Consider the following 25,293-nt stretch of genomic DNA (forward strand, 5'->3'; position numbering starts at 1 on the left):
TTTCATGCTACCCAAAACCCAGGATTTCCACAAACTAATCCTAAACTTACCTGGTTAAGGCTAACCAACTAAACAGGGCTTTATAGTATGCCCCGGGTGCGTGTAATGATCATCGCTAACCAGTAGATGGAAACAAAGCGCAAAGTTGCACTTTCAATATATCATCCGAAGAAGACACGTTACCCACGTGACACAAACATGGACGCCTCCTGTGAGCACATCGAGAAAATGTCATAACGACGAGCATCATTATTTGTAGCTGACAAGTCCATTTTTTAAATAGTTAGCATATCTATTTGTCTTTAAGATGTTTAACGCAACAGTTCAAAGTATTAGGGCGGCGACTCCCAAAATAGCTCTAAAATGCAACTCAAAAGATTGTCTTGATGTTCTCAGTGTTCATGGATATCGCTGCCTGTCAACGAGCTCTTGCTTACATGGGAAGGTTGTACCGAGGAAAAAGCCGCGGGTTATCCATGAAATTGCCGGACTGGAGCCGATCACGTACGCCGACAGGATGCACTTCGTTCCTGGACTGGCAAAGCCCAAGTTTCCTGAATGGGATCGCGGATGGAAAGATCCTCAACACTATCAGTCACCTAAACTGGAAGACATGCCGCTACACAAAGACAAAACTTGTTACATATTCAACCAGAGGACTAATGTGTTAGAAGGTATTTATCCTTCTATATAAATATAAAAATAAATACATTTGTCAAAGTCCCATATTAGTTTCTTTAACATTTAAAAAAATATAAGGTTTTATAAACCTTAAACCAAATTTTATAAAGGTTTTATTAACAAGTTTTATTATTGAGGTTTTAAAATCTTAATAATAAAACTTTTAATAACAACAAAAAAACATAACATTTGATCAGCATTAGTTACTGCCATGATGTTGTATTGTTATGCACTTTTGATTTGATCAATGTGTGACAATATATTATGTGATATTATATCTGTTTCTAGGGGTTCGACAGGCTCTTTGGCTCAGCAAGTCTGTCCTCATCAAAGGGTTACCTGCTCAGATTGTGACCCTGAGTGAAGATCCAGCCAATCAGATTGAGAACCAGGATGACCGAGTCCAGAACGCCATTAAAAACTCTAGACTGTGGGACACCAATGAAGATCGACCAGCCAGAGAGAGATTCTGGTGGGTAACATCATCTTTACTGCTCACAATTCATATTATTTATGTGACAAAACAAGTACAGTACACAAAACTAAGAGAAAGCAAGTCTTCTTTAAACAGATGCAACATAAACCACAACATATTTTTATTTGACTCTTTTTGACACTTTGAAAGCTATTTAACATAAATAGATAAAACAGCATAGTGGTACTACCATAGATATGTATAAAGGCTAGATGTCTCGCCCGTGCTGCTGGCCAATTGAGTGGAACGTTCGCATTTTGGCGGCCATCTTGCCACGGGACGCTCTCTCGCTCGTAGCATTGAGTTTTGGTGGTGCGGGTGCTTTTAGGTGACCATAACTTGCTTAGTTTTTTGCAGATTTTCAAACGGTTTGGTTTGATATAAACGTCAAAGATGTACTTATGACACTGCATACTTATACAAAAAAAATTAATGAAACATGTTAAGGCATCCATAATTATAGCCATGTTAATAACGTTTGTAAGAAACCAAACCGTTTGAAAATTGGTAGAAAATTAAGCAAGTTATGGTCATTTAAAAGTACCTGCACCATTAAAGGAATAGTCTACCCCTTTGCCACATCAAACTATGTTACTACCTCAACCCAGACAAATCAATACATACCTATCTTTTTTTAATGCGTGCACTGTACAGCGCGTTGTGAATATGTTAGCATTTAGCCTAGACCCATTCATTCCCACGGCACCAAACAGGGAAGCCACCAAACACTTCCCTGTTTTCCCTATTTAAAGACTGTTACATGAGTTATACCAGTAAGTATGGTGCCACAAAATAAAACATTTTTTGGTACCACAGGAATGAATGGGGCTAGGCTAAATGCTAACACATTCACAACGCGCTGTACAGTGGACGCATTGAAAAAAGATAGGTATGTATTCATTTGTCTAGGTTGAGGTAATAACATAGTTTAATATGGCAAAAGGGTAGACTATTCCTTTAAGCTCAACGCTACGAGTGAGCCAGCGCCCCGCGGCAAGACGGCCGCCAGGTGATGACGTTAGAGACTCCGCTGTAAGACATCTAGCCTTTATACATATCTATGGGTATTACTACCTGACATAGCCGAGAACCTTCTTGCTGTGAGGCAACAGTGCTAAAAAATTTAAAAATACTGAAGAGTCCATTATGGCACTAATTGTTTTGATGTTTACATATTAAACTTATGAGTTTGGTATTTTGCAGTGTTATCCAAGTTGATCATTTTGTGATTATAAGTAGACCTGCATAACCATTAATTGCAACAAATTGTATGCAAAATAAAAGTTTTTGTTTACATCACATATGTGTACTGTGTATAATAGTAATTATGTATGTATGTAACACACACACACTCACGCGTGAATATATTTGTATATGCATTTTTATATTTATATGTAATCTATATTATATGTAATACTTAATTACATAATTATTATACACAGTACACACACATATGAACACACTCTTTTATTAATTGTTTTGCAGCCATTATTATTAGTGACGCAGGGTTGTGAATGTGTGCCTTCACTTAAACTTGTCATGTTCTAAAATTTATTGTCTCTGCTAGTAGGCTGTACAAAAATGCAATTATTTCAGATTTTTGTTCAAAATTTGGTATTTTTGAAGAAACCTACGCATATTTGAGAGGTTATAAAGAGAACAAATGAAGATTGGTTGAAACTTTTTCTGTTTTGTTTGTTTGTTTGTTTGAAAGCAGAGGGTCTGTTATTTCATTGAATATATTGTATGTTTGTATATTTATAGAAGAAAAATTTCCTGGAAGGCATTTTGTGAAACTTTTGTGAAAAGTACAAAAAATGCTGGCGGGCAACATAAAAAAGAGTTAACTAAAAATATGATAGTCACAACCTTTATAAAATAGCACTTTAACATAATGTTTTAAATTGATAGGTTGTTGTCATTTTTATATCAAATTGTGTTGATGTTTTTTAACATGCGTATATATTTTATATATTGATTACTATGTAATTCAATTTAATGACCATTAGTAGAACACAGTATCAGTTTAGCTTTAAGTTTAATAACAAGCTCAGTTTATCACTAAGATGAAATCAATAAAGATATAATTAGGAAAGAATTAGAGAAGTGTACGATTAAAGGTGCAGTGTGTAAATTATAGCAGCATCTAGTGGTGAGGTTGCGAATTGCAACCAACAGCTCAATCCACTGCTCACCCCTTGCTTTTGAAACGCATAGAGAAGCTACGGTAGCCGTCACCAGAAAAACATGTCATCGTCGGAGACAACTTAAAGTAAAAAAGTTTGTCCGTTAAGGGCTTCTGTAAAAACATGGCGTCACAAAATGGTGACTTCCACGTAAGGGGACCCTCTGTGTATGTAGATAAAAACGTCTCATTCTAAGGTAATAAAAACATAACGGTTCATTATAAAAAGGTCTTTATACACCCCTGATAATATAGTTTTGTATATTATTTTGCATTTCTGTCAAGAGATCCTTCTAAAAATTACACACATTACACACTGTTTTCTGGTTATTGATTTTGGAGGATGGAGGAGTTTTAGACTGATGGGTTTAAATAGCATTAACATTGTAATAATCAACAATATTGTGGATGTTCATTCATATATCACAAGTATAACATGTTGATTACTCTAAAAACAATACTGCAGTGCTATCGTAAAGATTGTCTGTCATTTTGTCTGTAGATCATAAAGAGTCTTGCACACAGTCCTGTCTCACCCCGCGCTTCATAATTGGCTCAACAGCTTCGATATGGAAGGTGGCATTTGGCCCATGCCTTGTACCTCTGATGATGTGTTGAATTTAATGACGGTCATTAAACACAGGCCAGTCTGCTTTGCCAGCAGGGAACAGCTCAGTAAAGCCTTTATTAATTAATTCTGCTGCTGGGAGGTCTGCCATTCATAAGAGCCTCTTTGATATCTCTCATCTCCCCAGTTAAAGTTTGCCCTTTAGTGGCTGTTTTATCTCCCGGCTACTGCTTGCCCTTAACATTTTCCTTTTCACGAAAACCCGTCACACCACAAGCATGAAAAGGCCATATTGACATTGACACAAACGACAATACGCTTGGGAAAAGATTCATCTGTTTAAAAAGAATTGAGAATGAATTAAGTTAACGTCCTGTTTTGTTTATACCGTTGTTTACAAGTGACTAGAATTAGCAATTTTTGAACCTTTTTGTTTTATTTCTCTTTAGCCCTTCGTTGATCCACAACCTGCTTCACCTGTGTGGCAGCCTGCATGTGACTCACCCTAAACTAGCCAAGAGAATTCTTGCTGATAAATACAGTTTGGCGGCCACCTGGAGAAGAGGTGGATATATTTGACACTTCATTCAAATTTCACTGCATTACATGTAAGAATAGAAAAATAATATGAAAGTCTTGTAATAGGAGAGGACGTGTTCCAGGTTAGGGGTCAGAATGGACTGTTATTGAACAGTATGACCCCTGTGCCAGTGGTCGCCGGAGATGAGCAGATCCAGAGCACAGCAGAGCAAGCTTTAGAGACCTTCTACCCTATTTCTCCAACCATTGACCTTCAGTGCACACGTGTCTACCAGGAGAAAAATGACACAGGTCAGCCATACACACTACACACCTGACACTGTTCACACTGACAGTGCTATGTAGCGACAAAGCCAAACTGAGATTTTAAGTAATGTAAGTTATGGCGACCACAGGCGATGCAACAAAGAGGAGCAGAGATGAACTTTATGCAAATGTACAATAATGGGAGTTCAGACATTAAGGCTCATTTGATCCATCTGACAAGAAATGTATGAAACCATATGTGTGGCATTTAGCATATCAACCTTGAAAGCATTTTAACATTATGACGATTAAGAATTGACATGGTTTAATGCTTGTTTCCTTGTCACCAGGTTTCAGACCGGACTACCCATTTCCTCATGCCCACACTCTCTTCCTAATGGAGATGGGCAACGCCCCAAAACTCCTCCCTGAACAGCTCCGCGCCAAAATGATAATGTTTGCATTTGGGAACGCGCTGACCCGAGCTCATGCCCTGTACGGGGTAAGATACTTACATGTTGAATGGAAAAATCGATTGATGTTTGTTAATATGTTGATTACATTAATGCATTTGGTAGATGCTTTTAAAGGTGTGGGTTTTTTAGTGGCATCTAGTGGTGAGATTGCGAATTGCAACTAACAGCTCAGTCCACTGTTGACCTCTCAATTTTTAAAGAGCACCAATGTTCTGATTCACGTTTTTACATTTCCTTTGGTGTGTATTAGTACATGTTAACAATATGCAAAAGGTAAGTTATCGTCTCCAACGTGAAACTCTTTTCTTGGACTACAACAAACACACGGATTGTAGGCAACAGTTTACTTCCTGGGATTGGTGATGTAGTGAAGACCAACATTATCATAATTCCTCCTGCTTCAGACTCACAGCCTGTAAGTTAAAGGATTAGTCCATTTTCAAAAAAAAGGGTCCAGATGGTTTGCTCGCCACCATGTCGTCCGGGGTGTTGATGTCTTTCTTTGTTCAGTTGAGAAGAGGTTGTGTGTTTTGAGGAGAACATTCCAGGATTTTAATGGACCCCAACACGTTTAATGCATTTTCAAAGGACTCCAAACGATCCCAAACGAGGCACAAGGGTCCCATCCAGCGAAACGATTGTCATTTTTGACAAGAAAAAAAAATGCACTTTTAAACCACAACTTCTCGTCTATCTTCGGTCCTGTGATGCTCCAGCGCGACCTCACGCAATACGTCATCACGTCAAGAGGTCACGGATGACGAATGCGAAACTACTCCCCAGTGTTTCCAAGTGTGGAGAAGAGGACAGTTCCGATGTTGTTGTATGTGGATTGATACTAATTAATGTTTTTGTGTCAGTTTATTGTTTAAAATGGTCCGCAAATGTGCGTTTCATATGTGTAACACGTGACCTTTCCACGGAATTACGCGAAAAATCGTTTCGCTAAATTAGACCCCCACGCCACATTTGGGATCGTCCAGAGTCCCCCGAAACTCCGTTGAAAATTCAATTTTAAACTGCATTGGATCTGTTGCGTGTTGGGGTCCATTAAAGTCCATTAAAATGAAAAAAATCCTGAAATGTTTTCCTCAAAGAGCACAATTTCTTCTCGACTGAACAAAGAAAGACATCAACATTTTGGATGACATGGTGGTGAGTAAATTATATGGATTTTACTATTTTTATAAGGATTCGAAAATGGAATAATCCTTTAACTCCTGTTAGCATTGCATTGTGAGCAAATCTTTTAATTATAGTAAGGCGTGTCACATTTCTGGCTGACATCAGAGGTATTCAGGCCAATCACAACGTACAGATTAGAAGGCCAATCAGGCCAATCGGTGCATTTCAGGAAGAGAGTGAAATCTGGAGATACAAAAATGTATGGTATGTGGAAAATGTGTTTAATCATAAACCACCAGTCCAGAACACATTGTATTTTACAAAATCCACAAAATAACTTTTTTAACAATGAAATAGGTGCCCTTTAAAAGCATAGTAAAGCCGCGGTAGCTGCCACAAGACAAACATGTTGTCATCTGAGACAATATAAGGATGAAACGCGCTCTGTAGAACAGTTTGTTCGTTTAGGGCTACTGTAGAAACCTGGCGGTGACTTGACGGTGATTCTAATATTATTCTAGGTAATAAAAGAACAATACAGTTCATTATGTAAGATCTTTATACACCACTGGTAATATAGTTATGTACATTGAATTTCTGTCAAGAGATCCTTCTTAAAATTTTAAAATTGAATAAGTTACACCGCAATCAACCAAAATACTATTTGTTTGGTTTAGTAAGTAAAATGTTTTGTACTTATCCTGCAGAAGGAGCCCAGGGTGTTGGAGAAGCCCATTGTGGTACAGAGTGTGGCCACTAACGGTCGCCTCTTCCAGTTTGTGGTGTTTCAGCTCAACACGACCGATCTGCAGTCTGACAACGGAATAAAGAATCTGGCATGGGTTGACGAGGACCAGCCGCTATATGAGTTTGCTAAAGTTCGGCCTGTTATCAAGAAGAAAGTTGTGCAGGTAACTGCTAAAGTTCATTCAGTTACATTACCTTTCAATGGCAAAATTGGCATTACGTATCTACAAATAACTTTGTTATATACCTGTCAGAAGCCCCATTGACTTTCATAGTAGGATAAAGGAATACTATAGAAGTCAGTGGGGCTTCTGCTCGGTTTGGTTACAAATAGCTTCTTTCGTGTTTATTAGAACAAAGACATTTATACAGGTTCCTAACAACATGAGTTAGTAAATGACAGAATTTTAATTTTTTTGGGTGAACTATGCTTTAAATATGCTTAAAGTTTAATTTTAATTGACACTTTATGCACAAGTGATCTTTGCAATAATAATAATAAAAAAAGCTAATGGTTACTGTAGGAATTATTACAAGCTTTGGGACTTGCATTTATAAATTTTAGGAATCCAGTTGTGAAATATTTAAAGGCAGTGTGAAGTTTTCTGTTTTGTGTGACCTTGCTTTAGTGTTGGTTTGTTTACTGAGCATGTTGTATTCCTTATTGTGCAGGTCCCTGCTGGTTTGTCAGGATATGAGCCTAACACCTTTAAGAAGTTCTTGGCGCTGCACCTGCATGGAGCAGCGTAAACAGCTCTGAGATAAAACACCTTTGCTAGAATATCATCACACTTATTTTCAAAGTCAACCTTCATAACATAAATCAGAACTATGAATAAAAGTAATTGTGTCCAAAGATTTTCTTTTTTTGTGTGTCTCATTATATGGGGCAGTTTCCCGTACAGGGCTTATCCTAGTCCCAAAATAAATAGCATCTTAACTGCTGTATTCTGCTGTTTCAGTTTTTAAGATTTTTCTGTGTTTTTTCCTACATGGATCATTCTACAGAAACGTCCACTTTTAGTATGGCAAGATGTCTTAAAATTGATTTATTTTTCTAACATTTAAACTTAGACCACATTATTAGATTACTCTTTGACTTCATGAGTACACATAAATGACAGCTTAATGATTTTTTTTTGTGTGTGCATGTACTTAAAGACTGCATACACAATGTTTTTGTCAGTAAGGTTTCACCTTACTTCATTAGCAATATTAAAGGTGTTTATGAAATATTATTTTACTTTTTTTTCAGCTTTAAAGGCTAATTCTTAAGTGTAGCAGAATTCAATGAATTTAAAATTATCATCATGTCACATGTGAAAGATTTTATTTAATGTGAAAGAAAAAAAACACTGTAACACCAGTGACACAACAACACATCACCAATCACTGGTGTTACTGATCTTCACTGCTGTTACCCATAAGGAAGGTAACAACAGTGACAGTAACACCAGTGACAATTTTCAGGAAAACTGCAAAGTATCAAACCACATGTTGTCAATCATTATGTATACTAACTAAATTAAGTAGTTTACTCCATTTGTATTCTAGTTTTTTGCAATTCCCAAACAATAAAGGAGGTCATACCAGTGACTTAAACTAAAAGCTTAATATGAAATCATGAGATAAATGAGAAGATTTCTGATAACTGAAAAGAGAGGGCTTCTCTTCATAGATCTACAGGAAATTGAATGAAGGAAGTCAAGTGATGTCATCAGTGTGATTTTTATTTAAAAAGAAGAGCTTTTTGTTAAACGGTAACACCAGTGACACAACTCCAGGGGACCACTACTTTCATTATATATTTTATAATATTTATTTAGCATTTTGTTTTTTTATGTAATTTACATCATATAATTTGATTGTTATGGACACATTATTGTATTTTAAATGGAATAAAACACTGTTTTTGATCTCAAAATAAAGCTTTTTCCCTCTGTACATGACTGTGGGGACGAGCACTTCTGTGGTGCTTGGAATTCTAACTAATTAATAAAAATCAAATATTGCTACATTGACGGCTCAAGAAGGTGTAATTGTTCAAATAACACATTGTTTAATTTTAAAATAAAAAAATTGTAACCCTAAAGTGTTATTCAAGTCTTCACATTTCTGTAAAGGCTAGGGACAGAAAAATTGACATTTCTGTAGAATGACCCACATCTATTAATGTAAAGCTGCTTTGAAACAATTAAACACTACTTAAATGTTTTGCCATAAATAAGGAATAGTCCTGGATTAATCCAAAACCCGTTTGAGAATCTGCCCCTGTAAATGTAATTATTAAACAAATATTGAAAAACATGTTTTATATGCATTTATTTGCAGAAGGCATAAGGAAATATTTTACAATAGTTTGGTATAAACAGAAAAATAATTTAATCATAAAAATTACACGAGTCATTCCTTTTACTATTCTCCTGAAGAACATAATATACACTTTAAAGGCTAAACAACACAGTACATGTGTAACAGGTCAAGTGTGGCTGTACAGCAAAGTGACAGACTAACACATGGAAAAAACACATATAAATTAAAATAAGGTCTGTGTGGCACATCTAAAAGCGAACAGTAAAAGAAAAAAACAGGAAGTTAAAACTATGGCAATGAAAAAACATGCAAATTTCCAGAGTTATGTGAATCGGAGCAAAGGCAGGATGGGGAACAGGAAAGATAACCTTTGCAACAAACAACAGTCAACCAGTATACAGTTTATCCGATAGCTACTCCAATCTATGTAAATATAGTGAACGTATCCCTTTATTTATTTTGGTTATACTCAATTTCCCTCGCTTCAGAGATCTGAAATCTGTACTGTTGTCTGGTGACGTCTCTCTAGTTAGAAAATGCCATCAATTGCCCAAGAAGGATCTCAGGTAGGCTTAACCTTGAGTCAAATCGTTTTTGAACCCTCACAAAATAATTTGGAACTGAGATTTGGAAAAGTGAAAAATGCTGTAGATTTCTGACTTCAGGTAACAAGTATAAGGTCTCAGAGCTGAATACAGTGCATGGAAATGCTTGAAAAAAGGCTTGAGCAGTAAATGTCATTTTTAAAACAACCAAGAAGACATAAAAATAAATCAAACAAGCTCATTGTCCATTATCTTTCCGAGTATGTAATGAGAAAAAGGGCAGTTGTTCTTTTCACCATCCTCACAGTCTCATTGGTCCATATCTTGAAATCAACTATAGTCAAAGCCATTGGTCTTGTACTCATTGTGGATGTGACGCTTTTGAGGAAGCCATTTCAGCATGACTTGTGCTAAGGCTGTTTCAAAATGTAAGTAGAGATTGGAGACTAGAAATTCCCACGTCGTCAAAGGAATGTTACACAGAATGGTTCCTCTTCACTTTAAAAGCCATTTATATAGTTTGCTATAAATCCACAGTGTAGATGTTATCACAGTCCCCTCTGTTTCAGATCCACTCTCATTTAAAACAAAGGACAATTTATCTTCTCTGGTCACATCCTGTGTGGGCTTCTTAAGTCTGTTTTTTTAAACTACAAAATACAAAAATATGAACTCAAATTACTCTTCAAAGTGGGGCTCCCATCTCAAACTGGTTCTTCTTGTATAAACCCATCCTGCAGTCCTTTTCGGTCGTGTTGAAATGAGGAGCATTCACCTTGACCAGAGCTGGTTTAAGATTGGTTCTCAGTGATGTGCGAGACTAAACTTAGACCTCTCTCTGGTTCATGGTAGTGGGGTTGGTCCCTAGTTTTAGTGACACCTGTATTTGTAAACTGATGCACAGTTTTCCATCACACACTCATTGTCATTGTTGGCGAGTACTGAAGAAAAAGAAAATAAGAAAGCGATTAATAATTGATTAGGAGTGATTTCCACATTTCAACTATGTTTTGTTTGGTGCTTACATTTTCATTTTGGAAAGAGTGAAGAAAGCTTCCTCCCAGGTCACTGTCATCTCGTGGAGTTCCTGGTGTGTTACTCATACCACTTAGATTATTAGGGGAATTCTGAGATGGAAAAAATACACCGTTTTATTTTTTTTATCTCATTGGTATTAATCAGCCTTATTTTCTTATTTTGTTTATGAAGTTCTAACAGAAATAACAAGTTTAAATAATAGCTTAAATAATACCTTTGGGAGTCCGTCTATGTCTCCTGAACCTTTGAGAAAAGGGGAAAATGAGTCAAAATCAAAATAAATTCCTGCACTGCAGATCAGATTGGATTCAGTTTGTTGAATTTGGATAGTAAAAACTGAATGATTCACATCATTTTTAGTTGATATTGATTTTACCTAATGAGCCGTTCATGTGATGAGGCTCCAGTGCTCCCATTGGACCATCTGACCCTGGGCCCAAAGAAAACTACAGAAAAATATGTAAAAAAGAAAAAGAAAAGTGGATTTTGTGATCAGAGAAAATTAAGTCATATGCAAGCCATATAAAGCGTAATGATAAAAGCCGCAGCAGCCTAACTTACACTAGATCGGTTTCCTCCAGGTACTGAGTTTATCAATGTGTAGAGATTTTCACCAGAGTTAGTGGAGTCTGTAAAGACAGAGGAGCCAAGATAATTTATCACATCCTTCATCTAACACCTTAGTTAACTTCAAATTCAAGGACATTTCAAGGACTTTCCAGGTCCAATACCCTCAAATTCAAGGACTGAAAGTGGAGACACATTTCAAGTGAGAGCAAGGTTACATCGTGTTACCTTTTAAGATACATTGTTACAGTTCCCTTTGAGGGAACTCGTGCTGCGTCACTGCGGTGACACTTTGGGGACGCCTCCAGGGGTAAGTGCATCTGAATGTGTATATCAAATTCAACCAATGGTGAGGCTTAACGACAAAGACAGGGTGACGCGGGTGCCAGGAAGTATATCCCTATCTGAAATATTGCCGAAAATGGCGTTACAGGGACGCAGGAAGAATGGCAAGAAAGACGCAGCGTCTCGTTCCCTTCTCAGGGAACAACGGTTACATACGTAACCCAAAATGTTTTCATGTGTCAAAACACAACTATGCAAAAAAGCACTTTGGTATGAATCAACATTCGTATACAGAAGATATAAGCATTTAAAGCGAACAGTTTAGCACGTGTGCTTAAAAAGTCTAGAATTTGTATGATATTATTCTACACTAAACTTTTTCCAGAAAACTTCTTGCATAAAATAGATTCGAGCACTTTCAATGACCTGTATCTACAGTATGTATATTTTCAAAAACGTCCCACTGCCTTGAATATTTCCCCCCCGATTCACAAACTTTCAAGGACCCGTGGGAACCCTGAATTACATTATCTTCAAATTGATTATTAGTTGCTTTTCATTTATTTGTTTTACAGTGAGGTCCAAAAGTTTAAATAAACGAAGGAATAGTGGTGCATCAAAACTGTTTGGTTACAAACATTGTTCAAAATATCTGTGTGTTCAGCAGAACAAAGTATTTTATACAGGTTTGTATCAACTTGAGGTTGAGTGAATAATGACAGAATTTTTATTTGTGGTTAAACTAGCCATTTTTACGAAATGTCTTTATATATTATAAATTATAAACAAATATATTTTAGGATTTTGAAAATTTTAGCTGTCAACAGTCCACTATTGCAGGGTCACTTATCAAATGCAAGCACTCAAACCAGCACCAGCTGGGCAGAGATGAGAAATGCCCCTACCTGCTGGACTGGGCATGATGGGTGTTCCTGGAGGACAGCCTCCTCCTGCTCCCCCTTGAGGACCCTGGGGAAACAGAGTAGAAAAGGCTACTTATTATTGGTAGACCAAATCCATCCCTTTTCTAAACTGCTTTTCTGAGTCACATGCAGGGTACACCCTGGATAGATGGCCAATCTATCGCAGGGCACTCATGGACAGACACATACACACTGAAAAAAATATCTGGTTGCACATGATGAAATTAAGTTTTCTTAAAATGATTTTTTTATCTACGTAATTTAATTATTTACACCAGTTCAACATGATTGAATCAAGTTTTCTTAAAATTATAAGAATTTGAATTAATGTTACTTTCATTTAAAGAAAACCTAATTCCATCAAGTGCAACTGATGTCCAGAAGTTTTTATTCAGTACATGTACACTGGTAGAATAAATCATTAAAAAAAATTATAAGACTGTCAGTTATGAGTTCTTACCACATAGTTTCCTGGGGATGAGGAACTGTATGGCATCTGTAAAAAACAAAATATTATAGAAATTATTTCTCAGATACGTTTTCAGTAAATCCTCTTTCCTCTGCTATAATAACATCAGTCTGGTCTTGATCAAAGTGCCTATTTCTAACATATCTTACTGTGTTTCCATTACTAGGATTAGGCCACGGTCTGCCACCTCCTGCTCCCCTGTAGTGAAAAACAGAGCAAGATCTGAGAGCAAGTTTTTGGATTTAAAACATCACATACATTGCTGGTATACAAAATCAGACTAAATGAGGTCTTCAAGAGTATAAAAAAGTTTAAATAAAACCACAGACAAGTGTTTAATTGCTATACATGAATTCAGTAGAAATCTATATGTGCTTTTTTGAATTAAAGGGATAGTTCACCCAAAAATGAAAATTCTGTTATCATGTCTTTGTTCTGATGAACTGTTTGAGAAATGTTTGTAAACAAATTGTTTGTGGACCCCATTTACTTCCATAGTATTCTTTTATCCTACTATAGAAGTTAATGGGGTCCACGAACGATTTGGTTACAAACATTTCTCAAAATATCTTCCTTCATGTTCATCAGATTTGTAACAACATGAGAGTGAGTAAATAATGACAGAATTTTCATTTTTGGGTGACCTATCCCTTTAAAACCACGCATTTGTAAAAATTAAGTCATTATTTGTTTAATACATTGATCATCGATATGCTGTTAAAAAATATGAATCTTCATGCTATAAAATGTTTTGTTTGCGATAAACTAGGTAATATCTTACATGTTTACACCTGGCATTCCAGGGCCCATGGAGTTGGGAGGCCTCATTCCTCCGCCATAGTTCTGTAATGATAACCACGGATCAGACTAGAATACCCAGCAGCCCCGAGAAGACACCATGAGAGAGAAGAGAACAAGGGCACTGTTAGTTTCTGGACTGAACATGGAGAGGATTTTGTCTAGTAAGTAAGAAGACAGACATATAAAGGTAAAAATATAAAAATGCATTAATGTTGCATGAACTGATAGGGTTACAACTTAGAAGACATTCAGATGATTAGTGTGATGAGAAACAGTCACAGACAGGGTTTAGCTTAACTGTGTTCAGATTTTTATGAGTGAGACTTTTTAAATTTTGAGAATATTTGATCCTGACCTGTGGTCCTGGTCCCATAGGGCCCATTCCTCGAGGAGCATTCATTCTCTGCATGGGTACCAGATTGGGATGGCCTGAGAAAAAACACAATTTAAGATTAATTTTAGTTTAAAATTAAGTTCACATGTTGTTTTTGGTAATGAACACCACTGTGTGTGCAGATCAGATTTTGCTTAAACAGTATATGACATTTAAAAATATATGCCATTTTTACACATCAGTGTATAGACGGTTTCATCAGATTGTCGTGTTTATGCACCTGAACCGAAGTGGGTGATTCTCGCGAAATTAGACTTATGATGTGTCATGTCATTTTAATAAATAAAGTAAATGCAAAGTAAGAGTATCAAAATAAGAAAAATACCGTTACAAACATCTCTTCATGTACTATTTTGCACATGATTTGAAATGACATCATTCATACCAATTTTGTTTTTTTTTCCACATTTAAGGGGAAAATTTTCATTACCGCAATGTGTCCATGACTGGATTTTGGTTCTTTGACATGGAAATATTTATAATAAAAAAAAAAAAAAAAAAAAACATGTGGTATTTGGTGATCATTGGTAAATGTAGAGACAATATTAAAGTCGCAATGAAATTTAAATGAAAATCTATATATACATATTTTAATATTGTGGTATTATTAACAAATGACTTATCTGTGAGCTTCATTATTTTAAAAAAAATTGTGTGTGCTCATAATCTTCATAATCAAAAATGCAAATCTCCTCCCCTCCTCAAAACGATAGTTGTGTCCGAGATCATCCGGCGCTGCGCAGACCGATCGGTGAGGTTTGCCGCTTGCAGTCGAGAGAGGAACTGAAGACGGAGCCGTCAAGCCGGACACCTGCTGCTTGCCTTAGTGACGTGTGCGCCATGTTTCATTGTTTTTAATTGCAAATGAAGTGAATTAAAAGCTGAATTTGATAAAAACAAACCTTTTAATAAAAAGTTGCAACCAGAAACATTTTATATCTAATATTTTAATTGCTGCTTATACTGTTTACCCGAAAATAACGGGAAAGAAGCCTATATTATTAAAATACCAATAGAGTTTGTTATTTTCATTTTTATTTGATTACATGACACAATATAACATATTTAAGCATATTAAAGTGTTTTTTCCTGTTTTAAAACATGAATTTATAATGTTTATTAGTGGAACTAAAGGTTGGATTAAACTTGAAACGCAAGTGATCCTTGTCATCAGTGAGGCGACCAATCACGTAAAGCTGTTACGTCATCACAACTCCGTGCAGCCGCTCTGGAGAAGCCGCAGCGATTAGCAATTAGCAACACGACCCAACTCCAAATTCAAATCCAGCCCTGCCTTATTTCATTTCAGAAGCTGTTTCATTCGGATATACGTCACCACGAGGAAAAAAAGGCAATCGCTACTTCTGTTTCATGGCGACTTTAAGGAATATAAATGTGTCCAAGACCAATTTTCTCATCCTCTGCAACAATTTTTAATCATTGTTTAAGCCCTCAAGGAACTAACATTTAAAAAAAAAAATGTTGGAAGGGACATAATTGACTGTGACACTCAAGATGGCTACCAGGTAAGCAGTTCTTATTTTTTCTCTCCAGATAAAAATCAAAATGTTGTTTGTCATAGTACATAGACAACTTTTTAGTTCTCATTACCGAAACATGAGTTTGTAAATGCATTTATTTAATGTAATATCATGTTGCGGTAATGATAATTTTTTTATCTGTGTACAGAAAAAAGAAACAAGGTATTGATCTGTATGTGGAGTGAAACAATATTTACAGCCTCATTCAAAAGAAACGCAAGTTTTAGGATGTAATATCATGTTGCGGTAATGATAATTTTTTATAATGAAAATCTAAAAATGCAAATAATTCTATAGGAAATATTTTTTTAAATCCTCTAAAAATAATGGTTATAGTAAGTTCAGACCTTAATCTTATATGTGAAAAAAAAAAATGGCTTCAATGGCTTTTTAAAAAAATCTGATGCTGGACACCTTTTAAGTCTGGATTTCATGAGAATCACCCAAGTGAACTTCCGGTCTGTATGGCTAGTGGCTAAACTGATCTCTGAAACAAATACCTTGTTGAAAATAAAATGTTTTGGTTTGCTAAAGAGGAGAGACGACAAGCATGCATCACAACTGTTTGGAGAGGTTTGGCAGCCAGGCTCTTACCTGTTGGTCGTGCAGCGTCCATCATATTTGGGGGTAAAGGCTGCCCACCTGGAGGCTAAAGAAACACAGAGTTAGATAAAACAATAAGTGAAAATAACAAACAAACAGAAAAAAGTTAACATTTTGCTGCTTAAAAAAAGTTTATTTTAATATGATTTTGTAGCACATACCGGGTTTCCCATTCTGATGGGTGGCCGTGGCCCTCCGGCATAGCGTGGGGACATAAAGGGCTGCGAATGAGAAAGAAGCAGTCAGTAACATACTTTTAAAAACAATCCAATAATGCATTGCAACAACAATGCAAGAAAGAGAGAAGGAACAGAAATAGAGAAATTTTAGCAGAAGCATAACATGCAGATGTATCAGAAAGCAGATGACAGAAAAAGGACATTTGTGTGTATATATGTGCATGATTACCTGTCCATGTGGGCCCATCATGTTAGAGTTAGGAGGTAGCTGAGCGTGAGGGGAGGGCTGGGAACCAGGTGGTCCCTGCAGAGGGGGCAAGGGGAGAAAGAGGAGGTTGCCATGGTACCAGCAGCATCGAGACAAATGCCAAGAGATAGACAAAGCAAAGTCAGAGGCAGGACAGGTGGAAGCATCAGGTGCAGATAAAGAAAACACAGCCAAAGGTGGATGAGTAGATCTGATATCATTCATAGAATTTCTAGTTTCAAGGTTTGAAGACTATTATAACATCGGACATTAAAGTTTAAATGACACAACACAGATCTGAATTCTCATTCATGTCGCCACTAGAGGGCAATGAGGTTTAAGGATAAACTAAAAGACTACTGAACTAAGTTTTCCTGCACGCGCTGCTGACGCACACTTCAAGACCGGGATAAACCAGTTTCATGTCCTACAGCGCTCGGTATCTGAGAATCTTTATTGTGTGTTTACCACAAAGTTCTCAGTGCGTTGTGACCTGATCTGCTCAAGGTCAATATAAACATCCTATCATCCATAAATCTTTTCCAAGAACTCATTTAGATATTTGATGAGTCACCCTCTCCGAAACCTCCCGAGTAAACTCCACCGCTGAAGGTGCATCTCACTGACATATTTAACACTACTCAGCAGGGCAACAATAACCCCAGCGCTCCGAGAACAGTCATCATAACCCTGCCCACCATTAGCAGCTAATGGTCGCAATCAAACCGGTTCCCTGCAGACGCTGGGCTTGGCAGATGACCAGAGACTGTGGCATAATGGCTCCTCTGTGTGCACAGTTTTCCAACAATCGGCACGTGTCCGTGCACCTGAGGAGCTCAGATTGTGATTGATGGGCAATAGGGTTAAAGGTTGAGGAGGAGAGAACCCACCTGGAAGAATCCGGGGGGCATGGGGCCGCCTGGCATGCCATCTCCAGGGGTCATGTTGCCTAGGACAGGACTCGGTGCAGCAGCCGCACTCTGTGTACGGAAGAGAGAAACAAGGTATTGATCTGTATGTGGAGTGAAACAATATTTACAGCCTCATTTAAAAGAAACGCAAGTTTTACTATGTAGAAGTATATATTCATTTTTTATTTATTTCATTTGAGCAGTTTACCCATAAATAATTTAATAATAATGAAAGCCATGTTGACTTTACATGACCAAAATGTTACCATTTAAAAAATATAAAAAATATACTGAAAAATGTAAAAGATTGAAGAGTTTGTTGGGGGCTCTACTTATATAATTCAAAGCTAGCTGCAAAAAGTATCAACAAGTCATGGCATGATTTCAGAATTCCCCCTCTAATCTGATGACAGCATGAAAACACTGAACTGCAGACTAAACAAAATTATTCGGAAAATATTTTAAACACTACTTAGGCCCATTTGAGTGTAGTCTTAAAGTTTAGGTTATAACAAGACACATACAGAAGTGTCCAGAAGTTTCACTTTGAACAACTGACGTCTCCGCTTCCTAGTCAAATTATTATTAAAAAACATTAAAAGTTGTGTATGCATGATGTTGCATTGGTGTGTTCGAGGTATAAACTGAAGTTATAACTAAAGTTTACAAAGACATAGCCCTGGACAATGACTACAACATATTACCACAAAAGAGAATTAACACATTTAATAAAGTATATATTAATAATAAAATATAAATAAATAACAGATGAAACTGTATTCAATGTATGCTTTCATACATTTTCAATGTATCACCTTTAAAGCCCAGAGTAGTCTGGTTAAATGCACAACCTTGCAAAGTATAGTTTATTTGACTCGTACGTGTACACAGACGTTCAACGCATGTGCATTGCGGAAAAATTAAATGCATCTCCTGGGCTACATAGTATATTCTCCTGTAGGCGCATACACGTCCTACACGATGTACGCAGGGTTTAAAAATTCCGGCAGTGCGCGTACTGTATGCGCACACATTTATGATGAAGAAAAATGTGTTACGCCCACTGTACGTGGACTCTCGTGTACGCGTAAAAATTGACCATACTTGGGCTTTAAGCTTTTTGTTTTCTATGCATTTTTTGTGTATTCGAATTAACCCCAGACTCTAATACACTGTTGTTTGCATTTTTGCCACATTTTTGTCAATAATTAACTCATTAACTCATTCCCCGCCAGCCATATTTTGAAAAGTTGCCCCCCAGCATTTTTTGTGATTTTCACAAGTTTCACAAAATGCCTTACAGGAACATTTTTTTCTAAAAATATATAAACATACAAATATTGAACAAACTCTCAGCTTTTAAACAAACAATAAACAAACAAATAAAATGGGAAAAAAAGTTTCATCCTATCTATATTTGTTTCTCTGCTTATAGAAAAGATTCCCAGGTGAAATAGGCGGGCCGCCATTAGCCTTTCACTCTGCCAAGCACTTCCGGTTAGCGAGTTTGTTTCCGCCACGAGTTGTTGCAACCGCGAACAGCACAATATGTCCCGGAGCCATGTCGGCGTGTAACACCATCCATAGTTTAGTTTTTCTGCACACTAACCAAAGACAGTAAAAGACGCTAACCGGAAGTGCTTGGCAGACACAACCGGAAGTCATTGGCAGAGTGAAAGGCTAATGGTGGCCCGCCTATTTCACCTGGGAAACTTGTCTATTAAAAAATTTTTTTTGCAAAAAGCTGAAATAATTGCATTTTTGTGAAGAATTTTGTTAGAGATCAGATTTCAGAATGATTACGTATTTTTCGGTCTATAAGCCGCGTTTTTTTCATAACTTGGCTGGTGCTGCGTCTTATAGTCATGTGCACCTTGTAAGTCAAAATTTATTAATTTTGACATTTATGTGACAAGAGACAACATTGCCGTCTACAGCCAAGAGAGTCTGCTATATGCTGCTCCTGTATTTATGTAATTTAATGGATTCAGTGATGTGGAATGACGAGTCAGCGAACTTCATGCTAGTTGGCTTGTTCGGTTAATTTAGACTATTCAACCTTCCAGGTATGTTCTGTATGCTATGGTTTATCGTTTAAATAACTGATAATATATTACTTTAACATACAGACATCTATTCAGCCTGCTGTTCTGTCTGCTATTGTTTAGTTGATTAACTTGCCTTTCCAGATTAAATGTCTGTTCTTCGGCTTGGATTTTGTGAAATAATTTTCTTAATAAACGCGACGTGTAGTCCACTGTGACTTATAGACGGTTTCATTGGACGCACATGCGCTGACGCGATTCACGTCTGGATCCGAACTTTACTTCCGGTTTCGTTTTTTTTAATGGTCTGACTAGTTGCTAAACTGATCTCTTGAACAAATGCCTCATCGAAAATAACAAATGTTTTGGTTTCCTAGGTAATCTATGTGTTGTTTTTTGCGTGTTATATAAATAAACTACGTTTAAAGAACTTTGTTGTTATTTATTCTTAGCGGAGTTTACCAGAAGTTACGCACGGACCACGACAGCCACTTGTTTATGTTGTTACTGCTGAAACCGTCTATATAGGTTATTTCTTCTTAATGACGCATTTTTGAATGATGCGGCTCATACTCCGGTGCAGCTTATAGTCCAGAAAGTACAGTATCTAAATTGGGGAAAGTGGATAGTGGATAATCTAGTGGACAATCGCTGTATTACAGATTAAGATAAAACCTCATCAGGAGGATCACGTTTTTCATGCAAATGTTTTTTCTTAATTAACGAGATAACTTGTCAATGGCGGGGAAAGAGTTAACAGCTTGGTGTTTTGTCCATTTTGTACTATACATATTTTGACGGTTTAATCTAACCTGTGGGGGCACTAAGAACAAAAATTTGTATAAATTTCCCCCCACAGACCTCACTTTTTGCCACTACTTTATTTATGGGATCAAATCCCTCCAGAAACGATGTCAACCGCGTTGAATATTGGGCAGTCATACATTTTTCCCACAGACCTAAATTCAAATCGATGTGCATTCAATGTTAACCACGATTGCATAGCTTTCATAAAACAGATTTTACAGTCATAAACAGGTAGGGAAATTAAAAGCAATCCAGATGAAAATCAAATCTCTTCCCTGTTATCTGCCGTGGTATTATATGAAAGTCATAAGTCTGGATGCCTGACACTACTTCAGCAGAAATCCATCTGTCAAACAGAGCTGCATTAATGTGGCATTAACCCCGAAATAAAGGGTTCACTCACTAACCATCACTCACTATCAGGGTTTCATTGAAGTCCCTTCTCTTAAGTTCAATCTCGTGTGCTGTTACAATATCGGCTCTAGGTCAGCAGGTGAAAGCTGATTACAACAAAGGTCAGGATTTGAGAGACTTAAGACAGGTGAGGCGATATCTTATTTAGAAATCCCTCTAAGCGGATCATTTAGATACACACAGCCATTCCTATTGGACAGTTGAGATGGTGAAAGATAATGCTGAACCACTTTAAAATAACACTTTCATTTATACCGCATCATCCATATCTCCCGCAGAGTTTTGCATTAGTCTGTCTAGTTTAGTCTAGTTTTGCCTAGATAATTTATTAAAATCAATCAGGAATCTCCATTTTAAATACTAACCACAACCACAAATGGATCGGCATTTGTTATGACGTGAACTATTAAAATTATACTCCAAACCCTTCACACTTCTTGCTCAAGTTTATCAACACCTCATAATCCTCTCAGATCACCGAATTAGGCCAGAGGGACACAATTTAGGGCATTTCCTTAACAGTCCAAACTAATCTCCTTTGTCAACACTGTTGTACCCTCTGTGGACAAATAACGCAAACAGAGATTAATGGGTGAGATTATCAAACACCAAAAGAGTGCAGATGTCAGTGGATTTGTTTGTTTTTGAAAATGTCAGATCAGGGTTAAAGCACAATACCCAACAGGGACAAAACTGAGACGGCAGGTCTGTTATTGATCAGACAGTACATTTTTTCCCTACAAACTAAGAATTCAGTATAAGCCCACAGTTTAGTTCTAGAGGATTCACAAAAAGCTTTCTCAAAAAGAGGAGATAGAAAGAAATAAAGGTTCAAAAGCTGTTACTGGGATGGTACCCTTTAAAAAGGTCTTAATATGTACCTTTTAGGTACAAACATATACCTCTGAGGTCATAATATGTATCTTAAAAGAACCAGTATGTACCATTGGCTTTGAGTACTAATATGCACCCTTTAAGTACAAAAGTGTACTTTTTGAAAAGGTACCGCCCTAGTGACAGCTCAAAAGTGCACTTTGTTGCAGTCTGGTACGATTTGAGTAAAACCTAGAAGTTGTTACTGTGACATTGATGAACAAAGCTGAGGCTGTTTACACCTGGTATTAAGATGCTTTAAAATCATTAAAGATGTGCAGATTGTGTACAGTAATCCTTCAGATTAAGGCAGATTACCGAGAGAATGAGCGAAGTGTCGTGATGAAAGGAGAAAAAACACAATAAAAACCCACATTTGGATTCATTGGAGTTCAAGCAGGTGAGCTTCAGTTTTGCTTGCATTACGAGTGTTATATTTTCGTTTTAATGTTGGATTGAAATAAACCACCGTTTTTTTAACCTAATGGTTAATACAGTACCAGCGAGGCTAATGCTCATGCTGTCAGGTGTCCTTATTAACCATTTAATGCTTTAAAAACTTGTACAGGGGTAAAACAAACGAGAAAACCCTATTTTACACAGCAGAGGCTTTTTGATGACATGTATATACAAAATTTGCGTGTTAGAAAATAATAAATGTATGGCTAGCAATGTCTGTCATTTTAGCTTTAATATGCAGGTACTTCTGTTTTTTTGTAAATGTAATATAATAGCTCGGTTTTGTTATTGAAAAACAGTTATTTAGTGCCAGCCATCTAATGTTGTATATCCATCAGTTGTCTTTCTGAAGTTTATTGTTTTTGTCATTTAAAGCAGCAGACTGAGGATGATGTTCATCAGCATGAAGGACAACCGACAACAACTGCCGAAAACTTTCAGCAACAAATACATTTTATAATTGATGTTAAATATATTTACTTATACTTACTTGAAGTAAATACAGAATAGCAATGCTTCTGTATTATTTTTTTATATAGACGTTTAAAGGGACACTCCACTTTTTTTGAAAATATGCACATTTTCCAGCTCCCCTAGAGTTAAACATTTGATTTTTACCATTTTGGAATCCATTCAGCTGATCTCTGGGTCTGGCGGTAGCACATTTAGCATAGCTTAGCACAATCCATTGAATCTGATTAGGCCATTAGCATCGCGCTAAAATAACCAAAGAGTTTCTATATTTTTCCTATTTAAAACTTGACTCTTCTGTAGTTACATTGTGTACTAAGACCTTAAAGTTGCGATTTTCTAGGCAGATATGGCTAGGAATTATACTCTCATTCTACCGTAATAATCAAGGACTTTGCTGCTGTACCATGGCTGCAGAAGGCGCAATAATATTACGCAGCAGCCAGAAATAGTCCCCTTGATTACTTTCAATTAGGGATGCACTGAAATGAATAACCAAAAACCGAAACAAAAAAAGAGGAAACCAAGGCCGAAAAACTGAAACACCGAAAGAAATTATTATGCCAATTATTAGTACTATTGCATTTATGGCTATCACTGTGTACTAACTTTACTAGGGTGACGGATCACAAAACTCACGGTTCGGATCACATTACAGTTTTTGAGTCACGAATCGGATTATTTTTGGCATCAGCAAAAATGGGGTGGGAAAAATCTAACAATAAATAAAGAAATTACAAACATTTATAAAAAAGAACAAAGTTTTACATTAACAAGGTCTGAAATTATCATTAGGTACAGAAATCAAATAAAATGAATCATAACTCTGTCTTTAAATTAAATATATTATTATTTTTAGAGCTACAGAAATGATTTTCTCTTTGTCTTGGGTTGTTCGATTAACATTAATGACAGACTTAAGTATTTTAATTGAGGTTACTGTCTCTTTAAGATCAGATAAGCACAGACTGAGTTCTGACTTTAATATATACATACAATTAAGACATAAACAAATGTTTTTATTAGAAAAAGAATACTGTGGAGATAATTTTCTTTATATGTGCCCTGTCAATAACAGAAAGATTTTATGTTTGCTTGTTTTTAAACGCGTCTTTCTCGTGTGTGCACCATTGAGGGCACTTAAACGCGCGCGTTGCGCACACAGAGACCTCGGGTGAATCCCAAACAGCGCAACAGTCGCTCCACATAAAAACTTTACGTTGTTTTTCATTGCTTTATTCGCCAAATGTATGTTAATGGACTACAGTATGAGACACAGTGCGACTCTCTCTAAAGTTTACACATTAAGAGTTCTGATCTTTGAAGGGCATACTCTGAATATCACGTCTGGACAGGACACATTCAACCGCATGTGCCTCTGTGCGTACAGAGTACATCTACACCGCAGACAGTTTGCTTCGGACAAGCACGTGCAGGTCACAGTTTCTATTTGCGTCATCACAACATTTCGGCCGTATTGTTTTGGTGCTAAAAGTATTTCGGCCGAAAACCGAAAATGCTCTTTTTTCGGTGGCCAAATATTCGGTGCATCGCTACTTTCAATAGCAGGCGACTATTTTCAGGCACTACGTAATATCACTACGCCTGCTGCAGCCATGTTACTTTTAATTTTCCATCGATCTTAGTACACGAAGTAACTAAACAACAGTTACGTTTTAAATAGAAAAAATATCAAAACTCTTTGGTTATTTTTAAGCGCGATGCTAATGGTCTAATCAGATTCAATGGATTGTGCTAAGCTATGCTAGCACCAGACCCGGAGATTAGCTCAATGGATTCCAAAACGGTAAAAATCAAATGTTTAACTCTTGTGGAGCTGGAAAATTAACATATTTTCAAAAAAGTGGAGTGTCCCTTTAACTTTATTAATAAAATAGTGTGTTTAATTAGCAAGATTTTGTGTTTAATATTGGTACCAATATTGGAATATTGGTACCGTGACAGCCCCTCCAACCATATAAAGCTGTTTGAAGAACTCAGACAATGATAATTGGTTTTAAAAACGATTGACTGCCAATGCTGTCACAAAGCACACAACATATTTAAACTATGAACAACTAAATATAAAATTATTGATTTGTGCTGTTCATCACCATAATAATTTTTCTATAGAATTAAATTAATTACTCATTTCAAAACACGTTTCCTTGCTGTAATATTCAAACCTTACAGTATTTTTCGACGGAACGGAAATAAAAATCCGACCACAGCCTTTGTAATTTTTCTCCCCCTGGTCGACAACCCACTTCCTGAGTCGATCTCATTTACCAGCCCATCATAAACCCCTGTGGGGATCTCAGGACACGCCCACCGACACCGCCAATCAGTTTAAACAACCAGTAAA

The 25,293-nt window shown here is 36.7% G+C and overlaps 2 protein-coding genes across 5 annotated transcripts in view; one reads left to right on the forward strand and one right to left on the reverse strand.

Annotated features, from left to right (window-relative positions):
• The first annotated feature begins 170 nt into the window (after positions 1-170).
• On the forward strand, positions 171-7,901 carry mrpl37 (mitochondrial ribosomal protein L37). The gene is made up of 7 exons (XM_055202646.2): positions 171-674; positions 970-1,153; positions 4,359-4,474; positions 4,555-4,740; positions 5,046-5,197; positions 7,004-7,207; positions 7,716-7,901. The coding sequence occupies exons 1-7, from the start codon at positions 308-310 to the stop codon at positions 7,791-7,793; spliced, it is 1,287 nt and encodes a 428-aa protein (XP_055058621.2). The 5' UTR covers positions 171-307; the 3' UTR covers positions 7,794-7,901.
• A 1,445-nt stretch (positions 7,902-9,346) lies between these two features.
• ssbp3a (single stranded DNA binding protein 3a) overlaps positions 9,347-25,293 on the reverse strand; it is a 33,302-nt gene continuing 17,355 nt past the window's right edge. Inside the window, exons 5-18 of one of the 4 annotated variants that reach the window (XM_055202662.2) lie at positions 17,839-17,928; positions 16,931-17,005; positions 16,684-16,743; positions 16,514-16,568; positions 14,340-14,413; positions 13,965-14,026; positions 13,333-13,381; positions 13,175-13,210; positions 12,697-12,760; positions 11,501-11,568; positions 11,316-11,385; positions 11,154-11,182; positions 10,927-11,028; positions 9,347-10,842 (exon numbers count right to left, since the gene is read on the reverse strand). In XM_055202662.2, the coding sequence (XP_055058637.1) occupies positions 10,813-10,842; positions 10,927-11,028; positions 11,154-11,182; positions 11,316-11,385; positions 11,501-11,568; positions 12,697-12,760; positions 13,175-13,210; positions 13,333-13,381; positions 13,965-14,026; positions 14,340-14,413; positions 16,514-16,568; positions 16,684-16,743; positions 16,931-17,005; positions 17,839-17,928 (864 nt within the window). In that variant the 3' untranslated portion in view covers positions 9,347-10,812. Of the gene's footprint in view, positions 10,843-10,926; positions 11,029-11,153; positions 11,183-11,315; positions 11,386-11,500; positions 11,569-12,696; positions 12,761-13,174; positions 13,211-13,332; positions 13,382-13,964; positions 14,051-14,339; positions 14,414-16,513; positions 16,569-16,683; positions 16,744-16,930; positions 17,006-17,838; positions 17,929-25,293 lie in introns of all 4 variants that reach the window. The other 3 variants (XM_055202661.2, XM_055202665.2, XM_055202664.2) reach the window with 3 other exon arrangements.

Source organism: Misgurnus anguillicaudatus, chromosome 2 (genome assembly GCF_027580225.2).
Source record: "Misgurnus anguillicaudatus chromosome 2, ASM2758022v2, whole genome shotgun sequence".
NCBI classification, from domain to species: Eukaryota; Metazoa; Chordata; class Actinopteri; order Cypriniformes; family Cobitidae; genus Misgurnus; species Misgurnus anguillicaudatus.

Bases quoted from the DNA above. Each gene is read 5' to 3' on its own strand.
- mrpl37 (XM_055202646.2), top strand. From the start codon at position 308: ATGTTTAACGCAACAGTTCAAAGTATTAGGGCGGCGACTCCCAAAATA. The intron at 675-969 runs GTATTTATCCTT...ATCTGTTTCTAG, and splicing joins GAGGACTAATGTGTTAGAAG to GGGTTCGACAGGCTCTTTGG. The intron at 1,154-4,358 runs GTGGGTAACATC...ATTTCTCTTTAG, and splicing joins CCAGCCAGAGAGAGATTCTG to CCCTTCGTTGATCCACAACC.